Source organism: Ixodes scapularis, unplaced genomic scaffold (genome assembly GCF_016920785.2).
Source record: "Ixodes scapularis isolate PalLabHiFi unplaced genomic scaffold, ASM1692078v2 PGA_scaffold7__128_contigs__length_106722199, whole genome shotgun sequence".
Lineage (NCBI taxonomy): Eukaryota > Metazoa > Arthropoda > Arachnida > Ixodida > Ixodidae > Ixodes > Ixodes scapularis.
Window position 1 is genome coordinate 101,557,650 of NW_024609882.1, and position 23,018 is coordinate 101,580,667.

A 23,018-nucleotide genomic window follows, 5' to 3' on the forward strand; every position below is an offset into this window, starting at 1 on the left:
AAGACCAGCGACTCTGCAGGACAATTTGGCAGCGGCAGCGGCTCGTGGCACAGCGCTTACGATTTCATCTGACCTTTACAGTGACCGTGCTACAAACAGCTCGTCGTCGAGGCGGCTTCGCCGAGTCATCAAACCCACGTACCAGGAGGAGCTGCAAACACGCTGCACGAGTTGCCAGACCACAAGGACTAGCAGCTATAAAAGCAAGACCAGCGACTCTGCAGGACAATTTGGCAGCGGCAGCGGCTCGTGGCACAGCGCTTACGATTTCATCTGACCTTTACAGGTTAGTGTGGGATCTGGGCCAATTATTGTTTATTTACGCCGCTGCTGCTGCCAAGCAAACTTCTTTGATTTGCTGATGTGCTAGAATGCCTCTAGATTCGATCTGCATTGTATGTAAAGAGGTGTTATCCGACGTAGAAGTTTCTATTACATGCTGTGAATGTGACTCTTTTTGCCATCTTGGTGCGTGCTCAGGTGTCACAGCCGTAGCCTTCAAGTCTAAAAAGGCAAGCGCGTGGAAAAGTTGGCAATGTTCTACTTGCCAGAGAGTAAAACAAAGAGGAGGCCCATCCGGTAGGAAGGGGGAAGTGGTCGACATGCCTACACTATTGGTAACCATCAACGCCAAACTAGATAGTCTAATGAGTCTAAAAGAAACCGTGACCGGAATCGAAACGTCAATGCAGATGCTATCTGATAAGTATGATAAGATTCTCGGGCATATTAACCATCAGGACAATGAAACAAAGGCAGTGAAAAAGCGTCTTGAAGCTCTTGAACGACTAAAAACCGGCGAGGAAATTGAACAGTTAAAACGCGATCTAAGCGATATGGAATGGCGCAGTAGGCGACCCAACCTCGAAATCTACGGGATCCCTGTAGCTAAAGAAGAGAACCTCTTGGTTCGTGTTAATGAAATTGGAGCAAGACTAAACCTTCCAGAACTGACTGACGGCGATATCGTAAATATGCACAGGCTCCCGGCAAAGCAAGATAGAAATCCAGGCGTAATTGTGCGTTTCGCACAGCAGACCACTCGCGACCGGTGGCTTGACAAAAAAGGAGAACTCAGGCGTAGTAGAAGCAACGTTTTCTTCCAAGAAAACTTGACGAGACAGAGTAAGGCCCTTTTGTGGGTGGCTAAAGAATGGGAAAAGCGAAATAACTATCAATACGTCTGGCACCGGAATGATAAGGTGTTTATCAGGAAACAAGACGGCGAGAGGGCGCTTAAAATCTCGGATACTGCCGACCTTGATACGATTCTGTGAATATCACTTACTGTTTTTTCCTCCTTGTCCTTTTTGGGGTGAATGACCGAAAGCGCCTTTTTTCTACCGCAAAACGTGAAAAGCTATCTCGGTGAAGATCTAATGTCATGCGTGACGTGTTTTCATTTAAATACTCAGTCAGCCAAAAACAAAGCTGTTGACCTTGAGTTGCTTTTCGATCAATTTGGTTTTCACTTCGATGTTATAATGCTTACCGAAACTTGGTACACGGATGAAGCTGATGTTCTGAAACTGCCGTCGTATCGTTCTTTTTACGTCAATCGCTCAGAGAAGCGTGGTGGCGGTGTGGCCATCCTGACTAAAGACTCTCGCTGTGAATTAATAAAAGATTTCAGCTGCGTCACACAGGATTACGAGATGCTTTGTGTTCGTAGTAAAGATAATATTTTTGCTGTTATATACCGACCCCCTAGTGGCAGTCTTGAAACCTTCTTTGAGTACTTTGAGTCCTTCTTAATATTTGTCAATGAAGGAAAGTATAATGTTACTTGTGGTGGAGACTTTAACATTGATATGTGTACGGACACTACTGTTAAACGCACATTTACGACTTTAATTAATACTGGCGGATGCAGAAACGTTATCAACAGCCCCACGCGAGTTACCTGCCAATCCAAAACACTAATAGACTTGTTCATATCAAATCGCTCGACAGAGCATATAAAAGCTGGTGTTGTATGTTGCGATCTTAGTGACCACCTCCCAATATTTATTTCTGACAAATATATGAAACGGGAGGCAAATAAGAAGCAGTGTACAATGCTTCAAAAAATAACACTTGATGGACTAGACCATTTTTTAACCGCTCTATCAGATATAAATTGGGATAGCGTACTCAACCAGGATACCGCCGAAGAGGCCTACAATATATTTATGGAATTGTTTTCTGAGCAATATTTGACACACTTTCCTTTCAAATCTATGAAAACTTCTAAACGCATTAAAAAACCGTGGGTTACCCCCGAACTGCATTGTAAAATTCGTACGAAAAATGCGTTATATGCAAGATTTGCGAAGTCCAGAGATCAAAACGATCTAAGAGTCTTCAAAACATATCGCAACAGCTTGACAAAAGAGCTGCGGCGAGCTAAACAAAGCTATCATTTTAACGTGTTCAAAGCAGCGCAGGGTCATGCCGATGTCATATGGAAAGAATTAAACGCCCTCTTAGGTCGAAATCGCTCCCGCGGCTCTATTGTAAAGATTGTCAATGACGGTGCTGAACTAACTGGGCATGCGTTAGCGAATGCCTTTAATGAACATTTCAAAAGCATTGCAGATAAAACTAACACCGTAAATTCTTCCTTGTTTCGTGACACCAGAAATAATAACTCAATATTTTTAGAGCCAGTCGTTGACGCCGAATTAATTTCTGTAGTTTTGCAACTTAAAAATAGTGGTAGTTGTGATGCGGATGGCATACAGATAAGGCCAGTGAAGCATGTTGTTCATGCGTTGGCGCCGGTACTAACCTATATATTTAATCTTTGTATAACCACAGGTGTATTTCCTAAACGTATGCAGATAGCAAAGGTGTCCGTCCTACATAAAAAAGGGAGTGTTAACGATATGGGAAACTATAGGCCAATTTCGATACTACCTGTGTTTTCGAAGATACTCGAGAAACTGCTTCATATAAGACTAATTAACTTTTCTAATAAGTATAACTTAATAACAGCCTCACAGTTTGGTTTCATAAAACAAAAGTCAACGGAATCTGCTCTGCTTGTTCAGAAAGAACACATACTTCAAAGCTTCGAGGAAAAGAAGATGGTTCTTGGTATCTTCGTAGACTTCACAAAGGCATTTGATTGCCTAAGTCATAAAATTTTAATTGAAAAACTAGACACTTACGGTATTCGAGGGCACGCACTGAAGTTAATAAAATCTTACCTGGCAGACCGAATGCAGTTTGTTTGTATTGATGGGAACTCCTCAACTACAAACCCAATCATTTCTGGTGTCCCACAAGGTAGTATATTGGGTCCTTTTCTTTTTAATATATTTGTAAATGATATTGTTAACATTACTTCCGAAGCAAAATTTGTAAACTACGCCGACGACACCACTTTACTTTTCACTGCGGAAAACGTTGATCTACTGTTCGAATCGGCAAACCTGGCGCTTTCTAAGTTGAACGTCTGGAGCCGCATCAATTCGTTACAAATAAACGTTGCAAAGACAAAAGCCGTGCTTTTTCGTCCCAAGAGCAAACTTGTAAATATCACCAAACATATCGTAATAAACTCAACCAGGATTGAGATCGTCAATGCTTTTAAACTGCTTGGTGTCACTTCTTCCGAGAATATGTCTTGGGACGATCACATCAATTACGTTACCTCGAAGTTATCACAGATAGTCGGTATCCTAAACCGCAACCGCTATGTACTGCCAACAAATGTTAAATTATTAATATATAACTCCTTGTTCTATTCCAATTTAATTTACGGCCACCTAGTCTGGGGTAAGACGACAATAGCAAATCTCGATAAAATAAATATTTTGCAAAAAAAAGCCGTGAGGGCAATCGGGAATGTAGATTTTGATCATCCTACAGCCAATCTATTCAAGAAGTTTCACATTATTAGTATATATTCTCTCTACGACTACAGACTTTCCACTACTCTAAAAGTGGAAGAAATTAGAAATACTAGCTTTCTAGTGAGCCTTGGACGCCTTTCCCAATATGTTCATCCTTATCCTACTCGTTCTGCGAGCTGTTGGGAGGTGGTCACTCCCAGAACGAACTACTGAACACAAATGCTCAGATACACTATTCCGAAATTATTAAATTTATTTGCCCGAAAAAAACTTCGATTGGGAGAAATCATCTGTCAAGGATATTCGGACCCTTCTGTTTGATGTCGATCGTGTGCATAATTCTTTTCTCCTGTTTTTTATTAGTTATGTCGCGATTGTATCACGTATCTTTTTTCTTTCTTCAAAAGCTAGAAAGTGACAAAAGTTAACAATCCTGTGAATCAGCCTTAACAAAGTGTGTGATGACGAAGGTCTTTTCTGCTATTCTTTCTATAGCTTGTGCTCTGTATGTATTTTATACTGTGAGTATCACGCTGCTCTGCTGCTTGTAGGCGGTTGGGGACCTCGTCAAGCTGTTTTCTACAGCTTTTTGTCCCTGGTCGCCACCATAAAAATCTTATGGTGAAATAAACGATTATTATTATTATTATTATTATTATATTCCTTTCTTTCAGGCTATAGTTCAGGCCAGTCTTTAATGTAGATGTCGGTAAACAGTCCACTATAAAACAAAACGTTTACGAGCAACATAGGCAAACATATCGTAACAAGTATTTTTCCCAGCCCCAATCGAACGCTGCGTCGCTCTTCGGCTTGAACCCGCGTCTGCCCTGACTGACATGGGACACCAAAGAGTTTTACAATAGATTTCGGGCAATCGCAGGGTCAGCGGAAATGAACAAGCTCGCAAGGCAGCTAAAGCTAGACATAAGCCGTGAAGGCTCACAAAGGTTCCGTTTACCAAAAATGACATAAGATTTCGCATAAACAAAGTAGTAAAAACTATGACTATGCAATCCCCGCCACGTGCCCATCGAAATAGCAATATACCGTGCGTCCCCGAAAAAACCGAACCCTGTTTTTCCCACGGCGAAACTGAACTAGACATCGCCAGCTCAAAGTCCGTCGGAACGTATACCTCCTACTACATACAGAAAAGGGCTTCTGCTGGAGGTACAGCAAGGAATCGGCCAAACCCTTGTTGCCGGCTGACAGCTGTCACTCGAAGTTAGTCAAGAGAAGTGTGATTGCGTCTGTGGTTAGATAACGCTTGTAAAAAGTCACGTGTACATCGCGTTGGAAAGGCAATAGATTTGCAAAATTTGCGTCTTTTGGAAGCGGGCCATCCCCAGGGTGTAATTGCTAGTGTTATGCGCAAGCTGTCAGGAAAGTTCAGTTCGGCTCCATGGGAAAAACCGGTTGTGAAGCATGTGGTCTGTGTGCATTACTATCATGGAATATCTCATAATTTAAAGTCAGTGGCCAAGAGGTTCGGAGTAAATTTAGTTTTCAAGGCACAACATAAATTGGAAAGTTTAACCGCCTCTTCCGGGTGGTCGTCAGGGTTGCCTTAAAGAGCAGGCTATCTCCTTGAATTGGTAGCCACGCTTAATACGAAGCACAGATTTCGCGGTGACTTTTCGTAACGTAACGTAAGAAAACGGGTCTGCGTGAGCAAACCTTTACTGGTCTTCAAGATCAACTTTAAGTGCATGCCTGTGTTTGTGCGAGTGTGATGTTATTCCGTGTGCGCGACATTACTCTTATTCTCAACCTCTGCATTCCCCTCTACGCTTTCCTGCAAAGTAACCAGTTTGAGAACAAAGTCCGGCCTACGTCTCCTTGTGTTTATTAAAACTATTTAACTATCTCCTTGATCGAACCCGAGTCCAGCCGAACGTTGACGCAGCTCTCGCTTCCACTCTGTGCCCCGCACTGGCCCCCGCTGTGGGACGCTTAAAATGCAGCACTACACCGTCGTTATTCACAAGGTGTAGCGCTGTAGAGTACTAGTATACACTCCGCTTGCGGAGCAGGGTATCGCAACAGCCTCCAAGTTTTGACTCTAAGCGAGGTAAGCGACCGGCGCTTTTGCAGGAGGCGCGACGGGCGCCACGAAACGAGATGGCGTTTCACCTTGTTGTGTCTGCAGGGACTCGGCGACACGCATGCGCAGTCGTGCGTCTCTGGGTTCCCTCGATAGCGCGGGCGCGCGCGGGCTACGTCCTCGGTCGTCGCGTCGTCTGCGTGTAGACGAGTGCTTTGAAGCAGTGCGTGCGTTATAAAAAGAACGCAGTAGACCTATCGCTTAATTACTTAAGCATCAAGGAGAATGCCGGGATTGGTGTTTCACGCGCCACTCGCGCACGCCTTACCCATATAACAAATTAAAGATTAAAACAGCGCAAGGACACGGACAAGAACAAAAAGGTAGACAAACAAGGCAGCGCCTTGTTTGTCTACCTTCTTGTTCTTGTCCGTGTCCTTGCGCTGTTTTAATCTTTAATCATGAAATACCAACTAGCCCAAACTTCTACTTTAATCAACACCATATAACAGAGTTGAAGTAAATAACCAAAATAAAGCGTTGGCGAACGGGCGTGCAAGATACAATTTATTTTAGGCATTTGATTTAGAGACGTTACTACTGCTAAGGCCAGCACTTGCGGCGCGTGGAACACCCATCCCTGCATTCTCCTTCATGCTTGGGTAATTTAGCAATCGGTCTATTACGCATGTCCAAGTGGAACATGATATCCAAAGGCTAAGGGAGCTTCCTGTTTGTCGCTCTTCAGTGTATAATCTGCACTTTGCGAGCGCAGAGCGAAGATTACGTAACGCCCCGAACCCGGACCTCAGCGAGGCCGCTTCCCTACGAGTGTTGTAGTCAAATTTGGCGCACATGACCTCTTGTCAGTCAAAGAAGAGTAGGCGGCGAAGTGACAATGAAGGCGATACTCCGACTCCATCATTCAGTTCCTCTCCCGCGCAGTGGCGCCCCCACAAACCTTGGTGGGCAGCCGGACGTTGCCCAGCAGCAGCTGCACGACCCAGCGGGCCTGCACCTCGGCGATGGGATTGATGGCTCCCAGCGGCTGGATGTAGCCCAGGAAGCTGAGCGTCTCGGGCCTCTTGAGCCGCACCGGAAACACGTACTTGAATAGGGCCAACCGGTTGTCTTCCACCCTCACCAGGGACTCGGACAGGAAAGGGAACCTGCACGATGACACCGGGAATTCCGAGGCTCCGTACTAAACTATTCAAGTGGGCTAGTTGCGTATTAAACGTAAATAGCGCGAAAAATGGGACAGGAAGGAGGATGGGACAAAGGCTCGTTCTATCATTCTTTTTAGCGCAAAATTTAGGCGCCCGTTTCCGGCTTGAGCGACGTCGCCTGATGACGTCATCAGCATCCGCATCGTCATCATCCTCGTCATTGATGACGTCATCAATGACGTCACCAATAATGATGACGTCACTGATGACGTCATCAGCGACGACGATGATGACATCACACGGACGTCGCTGGTAACGTCACTGATGACGTCATCAGGATGACGTCATCGCGATAACGTCATGTCACGTGACGATAACGTCAAGGGTCACGTGACCCCGGTGACGTCACATGACCCGGTGAGGTCACGTGACCCTCATGAGGCGATGGCGACGCCGCTCGGACAGAGGAATAGCGGAATGGATTAGGAGGAGGGAGGAGGGGTGCAACCTCCCCTCAGTACCCTCCCCTCCTCCTCCTCAAGAGCTGCGCTCTAATTCGGCGTTACAGGGAGTTGTAAACGGCTTTCATTTTTTATTTCCTCGCCTGTCCTTTGCACTATTTATGTTGTAAAATAAAAAGGGACACAATTTTTTTAAGTTGAATTTTTTTTTTATAGAAATACATACTTTGCAGTTTTAGACTCAGTTTAAAGTCCAAACTATACCGCTTATAAACTGTTGTTTACAACACTATAAGCATCCTTAACACGAAAAGCTGTAACATGGGATCTTTTTTGTTTTGCTTTGTATGATGCATTTGAAGTTGAACGCATGCGATTTTTTTGTTATTTTATGATTTACTATTCAATCATTTAGCCTGTCTTTCCTTTTGTAACTACTACCGACCCCAGGCTACGTCAATTATGCCTCTGGCAGCTTTTGTCTAGCTTTCGGATACATAAATAAATTAATGTTTTTATTTATTAATGTTTCACTCATCACTCAAAGCTTTGATTAGTACACACATAAACCACACACCTTGCCAAATTATTCGCTCTATTCATGCTTTAAAATATTCATACAGAATTTAGTAACAATTTGAGCTTCGGTATTATCTTCTTTCAATGCATGTAAACAACTCCCAAAGGTTTTCTTTTTGCTGATTTTTATATGAAGAAGGTATGTTGATTTTTTAAATGTAATTTAATGTAATTATTTTGCTTTCCGACACTGCTGTGTGTCTTTAAGACGGCGAAGGACCTCTGAATCTTCTTGGACAGCATTTATTTCTTAGTTCCTATCATACTTTACACAGTTCACGCGGAAAGAATAAAAACTCTGAAAATATACGAGGGACAGACACACGCAGTTCTTTTATGAAAGAACTGTGTGTGTCTGTCCCTGAAAGGTATGAAAGAACTGTGTGTGTCTGTCCATGACAGAACAGCACACGACATAACAGCACGCGACAAAACAGCACGCGTCAAAATAGCACGCGACAAAACAGCACAGCGTGAAAACGGCACAGCGACAGAAGGGCACGTGCCAAAACAGCACGGCGACAAAACAGCACAGCGTCAGAACAGCCAGCAACAAAACAGCACAGCGTCAAAACATGACATTGACAATATAACTAGGGTTCGGCGTTTTCGGTTTGTATTATTTGAAATTCCGCGCACTTTTTTCGGTTTTTATTCCAAACAAAAGTTTTCGGTTTATTGCGGTGAATATTTGTAGACTCATAAACTTCTCAGTTATATAAGGTTTATTGACGAAAACCAGTACACTAACGAAAATGCAATAATTAAAAGCGTTTGTGTAAAATGTGTATTGAGTACCACGTACTGGTCTTCTTATTTGTTGCCGTCTTTGGCAGCCGACGCGACCTGTTCAGTAAAATGCACTGGGGCCCTATCGTATCTGACATTATCGTCGTGTGCTCGTATTTGTACACAGGATGAGCATGAGCTTCAGTACCACTTCGGTCGGAGAGGCAAATATCAAAATGGAAAAATTAGCAAGCATTGTACTCGGTGCGTTTTCCCCCATTTTCACGACTGCGAGAGGCGATAAATTCGCGCTGATGGCAGAATGGACAATAAAACACTCGTATTTATGCCCTCCTCTAATAGACGGAAGCTAGAGGTGTTAAACAATGCGCGGCATCTACGGACGCTCTTGATTTTCGCTGTTTGATTTCACGATTAAACTCTCTTCTTTTAACGAAGAATTCGGCACAAACCTCTATCAGCAGTGAAAAACCCAGATTTTGTCCTGAGGACCCCTGCGCCCCCGAAGCTTATGTTGAAAGTTGAACCGATCCCGCAGACATATGGTCAGTAATGAGTAGGGTTCCGTGTTTTCGGAGTTTAGTTAACGTCAAGTTCGGTGGGTGTTTTTCAGTTTATTTTTCGCCGAAAATTCGGAGTTTATCGGAGTTTTTTTTTTTTTTTTTTTATTCCAAATTCTTCGAAATTTTGAGCTAAAATTCACAGTGTTTCTTATTAAAAATAAACAAACAATATCCAAATGTAAACGTATGCTGGACAAAAAAAAAAAAACGCGATTGTATCAAATAATTTTTTCTTCAGGTGGATTTGGCGTTGGTGCCATTACTGATGGCAATACTAATTTGTCCTAGAACAAAAGTGGCACAAAAGTGTCATTTCGATAAACGTCGATACCTTAAAATCAATAACCTACTGGAGGTAGTCGCTGGGAAGCCTGTATTTATTCCATGCTATTCCATCAACCTACGGCGCGGCCGCAAGAGATAGAGTGGAAAAGAATGTAATAGAGAAGTTTCAACTGTCCTCTTTTTCACTTTATGTAATTTCTATGGTCCATAGCTTTCGCGGTTACAAGAACACAACATTTCCTTCCCCTCAGGCACAAATAGTAAGGCCCAAACCAGAAACATAAACAGTAACTTTTGTCTTGACCCGATAGTACATTGACCTGTTGTCCTGACCGAAATTCGAAAGATATATGTGGTGGCATTTTCCCAGGACATTTACTCTACGCGCTGATTAAACCATTACTTGCAAAATATATTTGTGTGTGTGTGTGTGTGTGTGTGTGTGTGTGTGTGTGTGTGTGTGTGCGCGTGTGTGTGTGTGTGTGTGTTTGTGTGTGTGTGGGGGGGGGATTGGCATATCGAAATTCAGAGTTTATCAGATAAATTCGAATAGACGAAACTTTTACCGGCGGGTGTTTTTCGAATTTATCCGAAAACACGAAAACGTAGTTAGGAGTCACATCCCCCCCCCCCCCACACACACACGCACACAAGCACACATGCACACGCCCTGGAAAGCACACAAGCACACACAAGCACACGCCCTGGAAAATTCTGAACTCTTTCAGTTAAGCCTGAATGTAGAAAAATGAATTCGGCGTACTTTTACCGGTTATATTCGCTTTAACCCGAAAACGCTGAACCCTAAATATAACGTTTGAAGTTAAAAAAAAAAAAAAAAAAAAATGCACGTGCAATCCTGTTGCCGCCAGCGTACGTTTTTTTTTTTTTTTTTCTCTACTAGTTGTCAAATAATGCCATGCAATGTCCAACCCTATTTCTTTACGTTCTGTTTTGTTTTCATGCGTGCTGTTTTTTCGTTGTGCTGTTTTGACGCCGTGCTGTTTTGCCACGTGCTCTTCTGTCGCTGTGCCGTTTTGACGCCGTGCTGTTTTGTCGCGTGCTATTTTGACGCGTGCTGTTTTGTCGCCGCGCTGTTTTGACGCTGTGCTGTTTTGACGCGTGCTGTTTTGACCGTGCTGTTTTGTCGGGTGCTGTTTTGTCGTGTGCTGTTCTGTCGCGTTCCCATATTCGCAGGGTTTTTATTCTTTCCGTGTCAACTGTACTCCATCTAGCCTCTGCCACGACCTCTGCCACGTGTACCTAACACTCTACACAAGTACATTTTGAATAAAACTGCTCTTGTTAATATATTAATTATTACCGCACATGCATTTGAAACGGAAGAACGTAAGAAATATTCGAAAAAAGGTTGGAAAAGCAGTTAGTACGCCAGGTTTCTGATTTTTTTTTTTTCATTTCTAAGCGTCTTTTGGCAGAAACGTTGCAAACAGACAGATATAAACAACGCAGTTTTTATGCCTATTTTCGAAATACGATAATTAAGGAATAATATTAGAAGCCCATGATAAAAAAAAACATTGCAACGCAAAAAACAAAACTCTATAAACCCCGCTTAAGGAATCCATCAAATGCAATCAAGGTGCGATTGCACTTGATAATGTTATTAATGAGCAGCCCGCTCTACCTGAATTTAGCGGGGAAAATATGACCTCTTAAAACATCATGATGTTGAGTGACACAATGATGTCAAGTGAAACTTTACATGTCGTGGCAAGGTCAATGACGTCAAACAACAGCTTCGCTCTGTTGCTGCCACTGTCCCATTGCCTTGCTACGGTGCGACCAACACTAACACGAGCAACCAAGGCCCCTTGAAGGTTGCCATATTGAGATATCGCTCTAAAATATACTCCGTTGCAAAAAAAAAAAAACTCGTTTTTTTTTGTGGTGAAGGAGAAAGACCAGCGAAGCTGTACTATGATGGGACGACCTCAAGCACGACTTCTAGCACGACCTCGAGGACGGCCTCAGGGACATCTAGGACGACCTCAAAGACAACGCCTAGGACGACCTGAAGGAACCTCTCGGACAACCTCAAGGACGACGTCTAGGACGACTTTCAGGACGACCTCTACGACAACGTCTACGATGACCTCAAGGTCGACTTCTAGGACAACCTCAAGAACGTTGTCTAGGACGACCTCAAGAACGACTTCTAGGACGACCTCGAGGACGACCGCAGGGAGAACATCTTAAACGACCTCAAGGACGACACCTAGGACGATTTACAGGACGGCCTCGAGGACAATGTCCAAACGACCTCAAGGACGACTTCTAGGACATCCTTTAGGAAGACCTCAAGGATGACTTCTTGGACAACCTCGAGGACAACCTCAAGGACAACCTCAAGAACAACCTCAAGGACAACCTCAAGGACAACCTCAAGGACGACGTCTAGGACGACCTCGAGGACGACCTCAAGGACAACACCTTTGACGACCTCAAGGATGACGCCTAGGATGACCTCAAGGAACCTCTCGGACAACCTCAAGGACGACGTCTAGGACGACTTCCAGGACGGCCTCGAGGACAATGTCTACAACGACCTCAAGGACGACTTCTAGGACATGCTCCAGGAAGATTTCAAGGATGACTTCTAGGACAACCTCGAGAACAACCTCAAGACAACCTCAAGGATGACGCCTAGAACGACCTCAAGGACAACTTCTAGGACGACCTCGAGGACGATTTCAGAAACATCTTGGACGACCTCAAGGACAACGCCTAGGACGACCTGAGGGAACCTCTCGGACAACCTCAAGGACGACGTCTAGGACGACTTTCAGGACGACCTCGAGGACAACGTCTACGATGACCTCAAAGTCGACTTCTGGGGCATCCTTTAGGAAGATCTCAAGGATGACTTCTAGGACAACCTCAAGGATAACCTCAAGGACAACCTCAAGAAAGACGTCTAGGACGACCTCAAGCACGACTTCTAGGACGACCTCGAGGACGACCGCAGGGACCATTTTGGACGACCTCAAGGACGAGACACTTAGGACGACTTCCAGGACGGCCTCGAGGACAATCTCTACAATGACCGCAAGGACAACTTCTAGGACATCCTTTAGGAAGACCTCAAGGATGACTTCTAGGACAACCTCGAGGACAACCTCAAGGGCAACCTCAAGGACAACGTCTAGGACGACCTCAAGGACGACTTCTAGGACGACCTCAAGGACAACATCTTGGACGACCCAAGGACGGCGCCTAGGACGACCTCAAGGAACCTCTCGGACAACCTCAAGGACGACGTCTAAGGCGACTTCCAGGACAACCTCGAGGACGTCTACGATCACCTCAAGGACGACTTGAAGGACATCCTTTAGGAAGACCTCAAGGATGACTTTAAAGACAACCTCGAGGACAACCTCAAGGACAACCTCAAGGACGACGTCTAGGAAGACCTCAAGTACGACTTCTAGGACGACTTCGAGGAAGACCTCAGGGACAACATCTTGGACGACCTCAAGGACGACGCCTAGGATGACCTAAAGGAACCTCTCGGACAACCTCAAGGACGACGTCTTGGACGACTTCCAGGACGGCCTCGAGGATGTCTACAACAACCTCAAGGATGACTTCTAGGACATCCTTTGGGAAGATCTCAAGGATGACTTCTAGGACAACCTCGAGGACAACCTCAAGGACAACCTCAAGGACGACGTCTAGGACGACCACAAGGACGACTCCAAGGACGACCCCGAGCACGGAATTTACGACGACGCCTAGAGAAATTCATTGTTTCCACTCTAGTGAAAAGCAGAGTGGAAACGCTGTTTTTCACCAGAGTGGAAAAGCTGGAAAGGTTGCCGCCATCTATGAGTGAGGCCGGCAAGCCTCGCTCCTAGATGGCGGTAACTGTCCAGAGTTTTGTGTCGGCATTTCTTTGCGGGGGACACGATTTTGTGAAAATGAAGAAGAAGAGGTTTATTTAGAAAGACAGAGAGGTCGCTCCATGCAGTTTGCATTAACCAGTTTCTCTGTGCTGGGGAGGGGGAATAGGGGATGCCAAGGAAGGGCAAGAAGAGGAAATTAATAAAAACACATCAAAATAACGTGGAGCTTTATATCTGCTCCTTAAAGACGGCAAATAAGTTGGGTATCACGTAAGAAACGTAATAGGTATTTGGTCACATCAGCCAGCTTTTCTGGGCTCTCCCACGCTGTACAGCAGTAGCTAAATTACGCTTGTGCATCGCTTCACAGGAGTCGTTCTTTGGCACTCTGAATAATTAGAAGCTTCGCGTAGCTCATTCAAGTTTGAATCGAAGATTTATATACTGGCGGATTCTGGCAATTGAAGACGTAGCTTGGCTTCTGAAAGTGATGAGAGCAATAAACATGGTAAATTTAACGACAGATGCCAATGCATACGATCGAGTCGCCTTCAGGGTTCTATCTGGAGCTGCTATCAAGAGGTGGCGCAAAAGGTGAGATGGAGAACCTATGTTTGGAGAGTGAGCGAGTGAAACCCTAGATGACCTTTGCAGGTTAATTGTGAACATCTCTTGTGCCGATTGGTTGCTCGCCCGGATGCGTGCGTTGTCGTCGAATCTTGGAGATGCTCAATGATTTTGAACTAATCTGCTAGGAGAATACAATACAAAGCTTGCCTTGACGTCACTTGGTCAGAATAATGGGAGAAATGGCGCGTGAGAGGGTAGCTTCCGCTGCGTTAACAAGTCGCTTCTGGCACCCAGAAAGAGGAGCGGACTGACGTCACATGCCAGCTATGTATATTGTCACAGTGACAATTGATGAGGCGATGATAACTGAAGAAACTAAACATTTAATGGTGCCCGAACTTGTGCCCGAAAATAAAAAGGGAACAGAAGAAAGCAGAGCGTCGCGGGCGCCGAAGTCGGCGTGAGAGCAGAGTCAAACGCTGGGGCGAAACTGACTGCGGCTAGCCACGCGGAGCCCCTTTTGTACACGCAGTGGCGTAGTAACGGGGGGGGGGGGGGGGGGGGGGGGGGGGGGGGGGGGCGGGTACCAGGAGTCTCAGTCACGAGGGGGGTGCCACTTATGGCGGCAATCTCCCCCGGCTTGACTGGTTCGTAAGTGGCAAAGAATGTGTAGACGCATGAGGTCACCACTCTTCCATCACGAACGTGTCTGGTGCAGAGTCGCAAAACCGGCTTGGCTCGCGCAAAGTCATCGCGCACCGGCGGAAAAAAACAAGCGCGGAAAGTGCGGGAGGACTCGAGAAAGAGCTGTGCCCGGGCACGCCGAACCAACGCCACCTAGTCTACGCCAAACCCAGCGCAACAGGACGCTGGCTGGCGCCGACCACGGCCGGACTGCGCCGAGACAGCAAGAGAAGGGTGCCAGACGAAGGAAGAAATCTCACGAAGGTCTTACACGAAGGGAGTCGGGGGGAGGGGGTAAACGTGTTGGGTAAACTCTCAACGTGTCGTCTCCCTCACCCCGAGGGGGAAGTGCCGAGAGGAGGTGCTGGCGAAAGGCTTGTGCTCAGCAAGCTCTCTCGCTCTCTGACCCCGCCGTAAGTTCTTGAAGCGCGTCGCTCGCTGTCGAGAGGCGGTCACAATGTAGTGTTCTGGCAAGGGAATTCGTAATGTTGTAACGGCAACGCCGTTTCCCTGTTGCCACAGCGTGCCACGACTGGAGACCGTCGAGCTGCCGGAAATCTGCGTGGACGGACTGGCTTCAGCGCCGCAGTGTACCGTATGCCAACGATTGTTTGATTGCATTACTTTCCATTTTAAGGCGTGCGGTTTAGAGGCTCGTTTTAGCGACAACATCTTACCGAATCGCCTCGAAACCCTGTTTAGAGAAAATGGCGGCCGCCGGCATGCTGTAGCTTGCCGAATCGTTAGCGGTGAACCCTTGGCGGTGCACGCTCGAGCTTGATATTTATTTATTTATTCAGATACCTGCAGCGCCATGGGGCATTACAGTAGGGGGGGGGGGGGGGGGGGGGGGGGAGAAGTTGGAAATGAAGAACACGAATAGTTATACAAAAGTTAAAAGAGCAATATTCACAAGCCATAAATCTTTCAGTATCACAACAAAGTGCAGGCTACATAAAAATAAAAATAAAAATAAAAATTATATCATACTTTCCCGGAGCGATACTGAGGGTGACCACAAGGTCTGTTTGGAAGCCTAGCTTGCCGCCGCGTAGTTTCTCTAAACTGAGCCTTCACGTTCTCTAAACCAGAGGTGTGCAAAGGGGGGTCGCAGGACGATGTCTGGGGGTCGTGGGGTATCAGGGAGCCGACGAGGTGCCGATGGTGCTTTGACCCTGTATTTATTATTTCATTATCGCTGCGTGACCTCGCATCGCGGTTATGGCTTTTAGCTTTGCGGTCTCGGGGAGCGGGGGGGGGGGGGGGGGGGGGGGGTGACAAAAGACCTGAGGGCCCCGGGTGCCAGATGGTCTAGCTACGCCACTGTGTACACGCGTGGGCTTCTCGAACAATCGGCATAGAAGGTTCGCTCATAGAACGTGCAACAGATTTTTCGAATTTACGAGAACAGTGAATTGCAAGAATATATAAAAGACGCGCCGCGCCCAGGGATCGAACCTTGGCTCTTCACGTGGGAGGCCAGCACGATAACCGTTAGGTTACGGCCGCGCCGCCCACTTGTCCAGCTACGCGGGCGGCAATATCATCTGCTCTATTGCGCTAGACAGTGCACTTAAAGCGCCAACTCCTCCCCCAGCTGGGGGGCGCTTAATCTTCGAAAGAACGAATCGCGCTGTTCACGCTGTCAGGCATTCACACGGTGTCGAGAGAAAGGGCTTCGACCGGCGCGTTGAGATACCGGACTCGAAAAGTCAGCAGAGGCGGCTGTATCTGCTCTCGCGACGGGCGTCTACGACGACAGATGGCGGCACCGTATCTGCCGTCGTAGCCCAGCAAGTTTAAAATTGGAAAACGCGACGCTGCAAGCATCCAGCTCTTTTAAATACGCAAAACCGTTCGAGCCAGAGACAATTTGTTTTCGCAGTGTAGGATTTATTCTTCTAGTGAAATGCTTTCTTTTTGCCGCTTCCTCGCAGCTAGTGTTGTAACTGCGGCCGAATAGCCCCGTGGCCAAGATCAAGTTGTTCGAACCATAATCATTTAAACATTAAACAAAAAAGCTAAAAAAAAAATTTACTCTTCAGATTTTTTTTTTTCCTTCGGGAGTGAACGTTGCCGCGGATCGCTAAATTTAGAAGGAAAGTTAAAAGACGCGACGGCTATCTGGCTTTTGCCAATTGTTACATGCAAATTACTATCTTAGCTCACTTTGTGCGGGCACAAATGTTTTCCAGCTCATTTTGCAACCAGCCTTGAGCTCAAATTTCACACTGGATTAAGAATGGTAAGACCTATCACCCTATCTTCCATATTCGTGGTGTTAAATAGTTTATGTTTTTGTCTTACATTCTGGTCCACAATGCAGTATGTTAAATACTATATAGCAAGAAACGGTATTGCAAAAACGTATGAAATTTAATAATGACGAAATCAAGTTTGCTTATTTCTTCGGAAGTGCCCTAGTAAAGCATCATTACAGACATTTTTTGACGTAACGCGAGTTGATTAATTGATTTTTACAAACTTCCCAGTGACTTCTAGCTATGTCCGAGTTAATGTTTAAGTAAAGCACACAATTTTTCTTGCGCATGACGTGAGGTTATTTCTACTGATTGCTTGACACAAAGTGCCACATCCAGGTGCAAAATTAACGCTTGTATGAAACATCCCCAGCAGACGAAGCAACATCAGTGCAACCTTACAATTTATGTATCTGGCATACCCACTACATTTGCGCACGAGGCGGCGATCTCTGCCATTTCTTCTATCCCTAAACCTATTGCGAAAGTACCAAAGGCCTCACGCAAGCTCGAAAAAAAAAATATGTCAAGGTTCTGTATATTTCTTGCTCTAACCCTCAGCATGCACTACGTGACAAGAAAAGAGCCAAAGGGAGGGAGAGAGAGAGAGACGGTAGGGTAGCGGAGATGCTTGCTTTCCGTCGGGAACTCGCCTGCTTCTCTGCAATAGCCTCCGTCGTCTCCTGCAGCCGATTCCATGCAATCTGTTCCCCAAAAGAATTTCGGCACAGCTGAGAGCTGTGTGTCATAACGTGCTGCGGGATTTCTCTCCACGTTTCGCAAAAAGGCCCATTAGATTTCGAGCCGCCCCATCACGAGTTCAACTCGCATCACTACATTTTCCACACGGATAAACTCTGCGCTGGCTGCTTTCGTGTAATTCCTTGGTGGACGCTAAAGACTGGGTGAGTCATGGAACCGCAGTGGCTAAATGGACTTTCAGAAATAGGGGGTATAGGAGGATACACCCTTTGTCCCATATGTAACACCAAAACAACAATTCGACATCCAACAGCTATCAAGCCGCTCGTAAAAGTTTGAATCGCCCGCTCGACGTCAGTGGACTGAACGTCGAAATGTAGCTGAGTGGTATTACATCCGGTAAATGGAGTGTGGCCCCTACACCCCCTATTTCTGAGAGAGCCCTTCGAAGCGGTGGCAAATGAAGATCGTAACAACATCGCATGCGGAGAGCAAGTCGTCTGCTCCTCGCGCAGAAGTTTCGGTGACGTCAGAACGACGCCGAGCTTTGATTCGCTTTGATTGAAAGGATAGTGAGTAGACCTCAATGCTAGATGCCTTGAGGTCTACCCACTGTTTTTATCAATCAGCCAATGAGAGCTCGGCGTTCGGACATCATCGCAACCGCTGTGCAAGAAGCAGGCGAACTTGCCATCCGCATAAGCCGCTATGCGGACCCTAGACACACAGTATGGTACTGCCACCTGGGCCCGTTTGCTCGAAGCGCTAACCGCGGCTAAAGTTAGCCGAAGTACCTAGGAGAGGGATTTTGATATCACGTGACTGGGCTCGGCAGGGATGCGGGGAAACATGGCGGAGCCCCGGTGAATGAGCGCCACTCGCTTTGGAACGGATATGTCGTTGTAGCTGCAATATCGGGCGCATTAGTCACCAACGAATGGTGCAGGAGGCCTTCGCTTTGCCTTACCTCACTTAAATCGCAAAGCATGAGCAATGAGCTCGCCGCATTTTTTTTTTTAGATAGTCTTTCGATTCTGGTCATTTCTAAGCTTGAATGAACGCGATGATTGTCGGCATGGAAACGTTTTTGGAAAGTGGATTGCCTTGACTCAATGGGGCGGGCATTGATAGCAGACAAAAGCAGACAGCATCCCTATAGACCTTTTTCTAATTTTCCCAAGCACCGAGGTGCACGCTACGAGTGTAGTTACACGGGTTGCACGTGCTGGCGTCTGCATAAGTAATTGTTCTAAAGCAAAAAAGTCTAAAACAAATTTTGCCTCGAACGCGGGTTCGTCAAAGCCTTTTTGTGATTATGTTCTTCAAATCTTTTGTAAGAGGAAGGCCAGCGAGCGCGGACCGTAGAATTACACTTCCAGCGTTCTCCTCGATGCTTGGGTGATTTAGAAAAAGGTCTATTTGGAACCTCTCTGCTTTTGTGTGCTATCAATACCCGGCCCATTGAGCCAAGGTAATCTGCTTTCCAAAGACGTTGCCATGCCGACAATAGACCTTTTCCGAGAAGCGTTCTGCGCACGCGCGAGCGCCCGATGCCAAGCGGTGGAAGTCGGCACGAAAAACCGAGGAAATTCGGAATGAGGCTGTAGATCGACGAGTAGAACACGTAATTGCAGCATATATATAATTGTGTTGCACAAAAAAAGAAAGTGGACGGAAAGAAAAACACGACGTTTGGGTGGACGCTACGGATTTCCCTCTTTAAAGCCGCGTTAGGCACGCGACGCTGCTCAGAGAGCGAAGCAACTGGTAGCGTAGCTCCCATTATCGATTGCTGGCGCAGGTAGGTCACTTCCTCGATTTTTAGTTCGTGCAGCCACCGCCTGGTGCCGATCTATTTGGAAAAGGTCCATTATCGCGTTCATTTAGGCTTAAGAACGGCCAGAATTGAAAGACTTTCTAAAAAATGCGGCGAGCTCATTGCTCATGCTTTGCGATTTAAGTGAGGTTAGGCAAAGCGAAAGCCTCCTGCACCATTCGTTGCTGACTAACGCGCCCGATATCGCACCCAAAACGACATGTTAGTTCCAAAGCCAGCGGTGCTCACTCACCGGGCCACCGCCGTGTTTCCCCACATCCCTACCGAGACCCCCAGTCAAGTTATTTCAAAATCCCTCTCCTAGGTGCTGCGGTTAACTTTAGCCGCGGTTAGCGCTTCGAGTAAGCGGGACTTGGAGTCCGATTTTAGACGCCGCGAAAGAAATAGCGCGATCTGATTGGCCTCTCACGGAGTGAGCGAAGATAGTGTTCATAGGCGGTTTGTGTGCTACAAAACGCTATTCGAAGACATAAATTAAACAAGAAATACCGTATGTCGTCTGCTAACACACCGCAAAAAAGTTTATTGTCTTCTACGAATCGAGCGCTGTTGCAAAGTGAAATCGGATATTGGCTAAAACCCCGCTTCGTTGGCAAAACTGAAGTTTTTCCGCAGCCATACATCAGCTGACATAAACCGGTGAATGAAAGAATGGAGAAGCACATCAAAGTTCGCAAGACTTATCTCGCTAGTTGAATGTTGTGGATGTGCTTTCACCAAAATAGCGTCGAATTCTGAGCTATGCTTAGTTTCACGTTAACTCCAGGCACAGCCGAGGCTGCGAGGCGATTTGAACATTTAGACAGTGTCATAAGCACACCATCTTGCTGTTCGTTATGTTTCTATATATTTCTACATGAACAAAAAGGCCTAGTGACTTGTGCATTTTAAGCTACTTGATTGGTCCCATTATCTCGTAGTATGGCTGCGTCGGGACTGAAACTAAGTAGAGTGAACGTGTAAAACATTTTATTGTTTGACTACGTGCGCGCCATGTCCAATCAGAAGACAAGAACGCTCTCGCTTTCGCCTTCACCGAAATCAGGGTTCTGGTAGACTTGCCTAATCTCGTATCCAGTGGCGAGCACGATGTCGTCCAGCTTGGTGTCTTCCTGCTCTCCCTTGAACAGCACGCCGCTCTCGGTGACCTCGGCTACGTCCCCCTTGACTACCAGGGTGCCGCTGAGGATGCGGTTGGCCAGGGCATCGTTGATGGTCGGGTGCTGCTGGAACAACCGGTGCCGGGGCCTCAGGCCTAGGAGGTCGTGGTTGAACAGCTTCTGGCTCTCGCGCTCTGCCAGCGTGTTCAGCAGCCACATGGGCAGGGGCGCGTAGTAGCGGCGCTGAATCACCGTGTCCATCGGGAACCCGTTGGGGGCCACGCGGTGGAGGACCCACGAGCCTCGCCGAGTGCTCAGGTATACCTGTACCACGTCGTCGAGGAAAGCGAACGTTTAGAAGGAGAGTGCAGTCGAACCAACGTCGACGACACGTCGCTATAATAAAATTTGTTCTGGAAAGAAATAAAAAAAATATACGCACCCATACGACCCATATCCCTTATGAAGTAACCACATGACCCATTAAATGGAATTTACAGTGACAGCTCTTAGCGGGAACCTTCCCGGGAAATTGCATGGGTGTCCTTCGCGAACACTCACGGTGACGTCATCAATCACATGATCTCTCTCAGCCACCACAGCTGCGGGGCCAAGTTGCACTCACCCCTGCAGAATTTATAAGGAAAGACGAATTTCTTCTGTCTAGCCGAATTCAAACCAGCGATCTAAAGTTGACAGCAATCGTTTCCGCTAAAGTCAACTGCTCTCCCAATTGTGCTATTGAAGGAAGAAATTTCAGAGAAGGGACCTTCATCTGAAATGCTTAGTGTGCATGCACTCATTGCTTGAGGCTCCTGAGTTAGAGTTTGCGTACTGGGTGATTCCACGCCAGTTCATGCAATGATATGGTCCGGGTCATAATTTTTATATTCTCGTTAAAAATATATATGAAAGCCATGTTCTTGGGAGGAACATTAAGCTATATATGAACGCCGGAACAATTTTTTTCGCTGAGATATAAAATAGAGAAGCTTGACGTGTGGACATCGAGAAGATTTTACGATGCTTATTTGCACAGTAGTCATTTTCTCATCAAAACTTTTACGTCACCATAACTTTTTAATACATTTTACAAAAGATATGCAACACATACTCAAAAAAGTAAAAATATTAATAAATTATTTCTATGCAAAAAATATCAAACATAACATAAAAACGCGTTTTAGAGACATATTCACAATTTTTTTCTAAATAAACCATTTCAAATACTTCACGAAACATATCAAAATGAGCGCCTATAAACATTCTTTCCGAATATACAAAGACATTATGTGCACCCTTAATTGTCTTCTTGTTATAAACGCGGAAAGGCAGCTGATATTTCGAAATGTGACAAAATTGGGCGTCAATATTAAAAAAAAAAAACTCTTTTATTTTTTTAACTTTCCTTGGAACTTTGCAGTGACTTCAACTAACTTGTGATGGCAAAACATTGAGTAACATATGACCTCCAAACGGGAAAAGCTACGACAAACCTTCACTCGGAGCAAGCCGACGTCTTCGTCATAGCGGCTTTGCCGCACAGCACCAAACGTTTTGAGTGTTAGTCATGGCATGTATTTTACATTTTTCAAGTTCTTTTTTTTTCAGAAGGGGTTAGTATAACTGACACGAAAATCTGCTTTCGGCTGGAATACCATTACCTAGCTTTCACAAAAACAAAACGGAACTCTGCAAATTCGCTAACTATGCATACCTAAGCTTAAAACTCAGTTGCGCAAGTGGCCATGTATACATCCTGGCTCTCGGCATATGATGACTTCCACGGATGAGATGCCTGAATTCCTCTCATTGGTTTTACGGTGGCCCACTCTACTTCCTTGACCGCACGAAACTCTCGAACCTGTTCCGCAGACAGGTGGAACATGCAGACATTTGTCACATTTTCACGCAGCACTTCCACAAAGTCTTTAGCGGTGGCAATTATTGAGTTGAGCGAAAATCTCGAGTTGGTGAGCGTTGCGTGGTGTTTAAGAACACCACCTACGCTTTTTCCGTGTCCAGTGGCTGAAAAGATCCATCTTGCCGAAGAGCACGGCTTCCGAGATAATTCGTGCAATTGGAAGCCATTCTTAAAAGGCGCCGCCGCTCTGTCTGATACAAAAATTATTTCAGAAAAGAGCAGGTAATGTTCATCAACATACTTTTCGATGGCCTTTGTAGCTAGAAGAGCATGAGCTGCGCCATGTGTATTGTCATCGCTGACAAGGAAAGCTTTGCGTGCCTTGCGTGGACCTAACCATACATGTGAAAAGAGACACTTGAGTTTTTTTTTCCAATGAAA

At 45.9% G+C, this 23,018-nt stretch overlaps 1 protein-coding gene across 1 annotated transcript in view; it reads right to left on the reverse strand.

Annotated features, from left to right (window-relative positions):
- Window positions 1–23,018, reverse strand: part of LOC120841323 (flavin-containing monooxygenase 5) — a 113,510-nt gene that overhangs the window by 54,072 nt on the left and 36,420 nt on the right. Inside the window, exons 3-4 of the mRNA XM_040501583.2 lie at window positions 20,676–21,037; window positions 6,848–7,055 (exon numbers count right to left, since the gene is read on the reverse strand). Coding sequence (XP_040357517.1) covers window positions 6,848–7,055; window positions 20,676–21,037 — 570 coding nt within the window. The remainder of the gene's footprint in view (window positions 1–6,847; window positions 7,056–20,675; window positions 21,038–23,018) is intronic.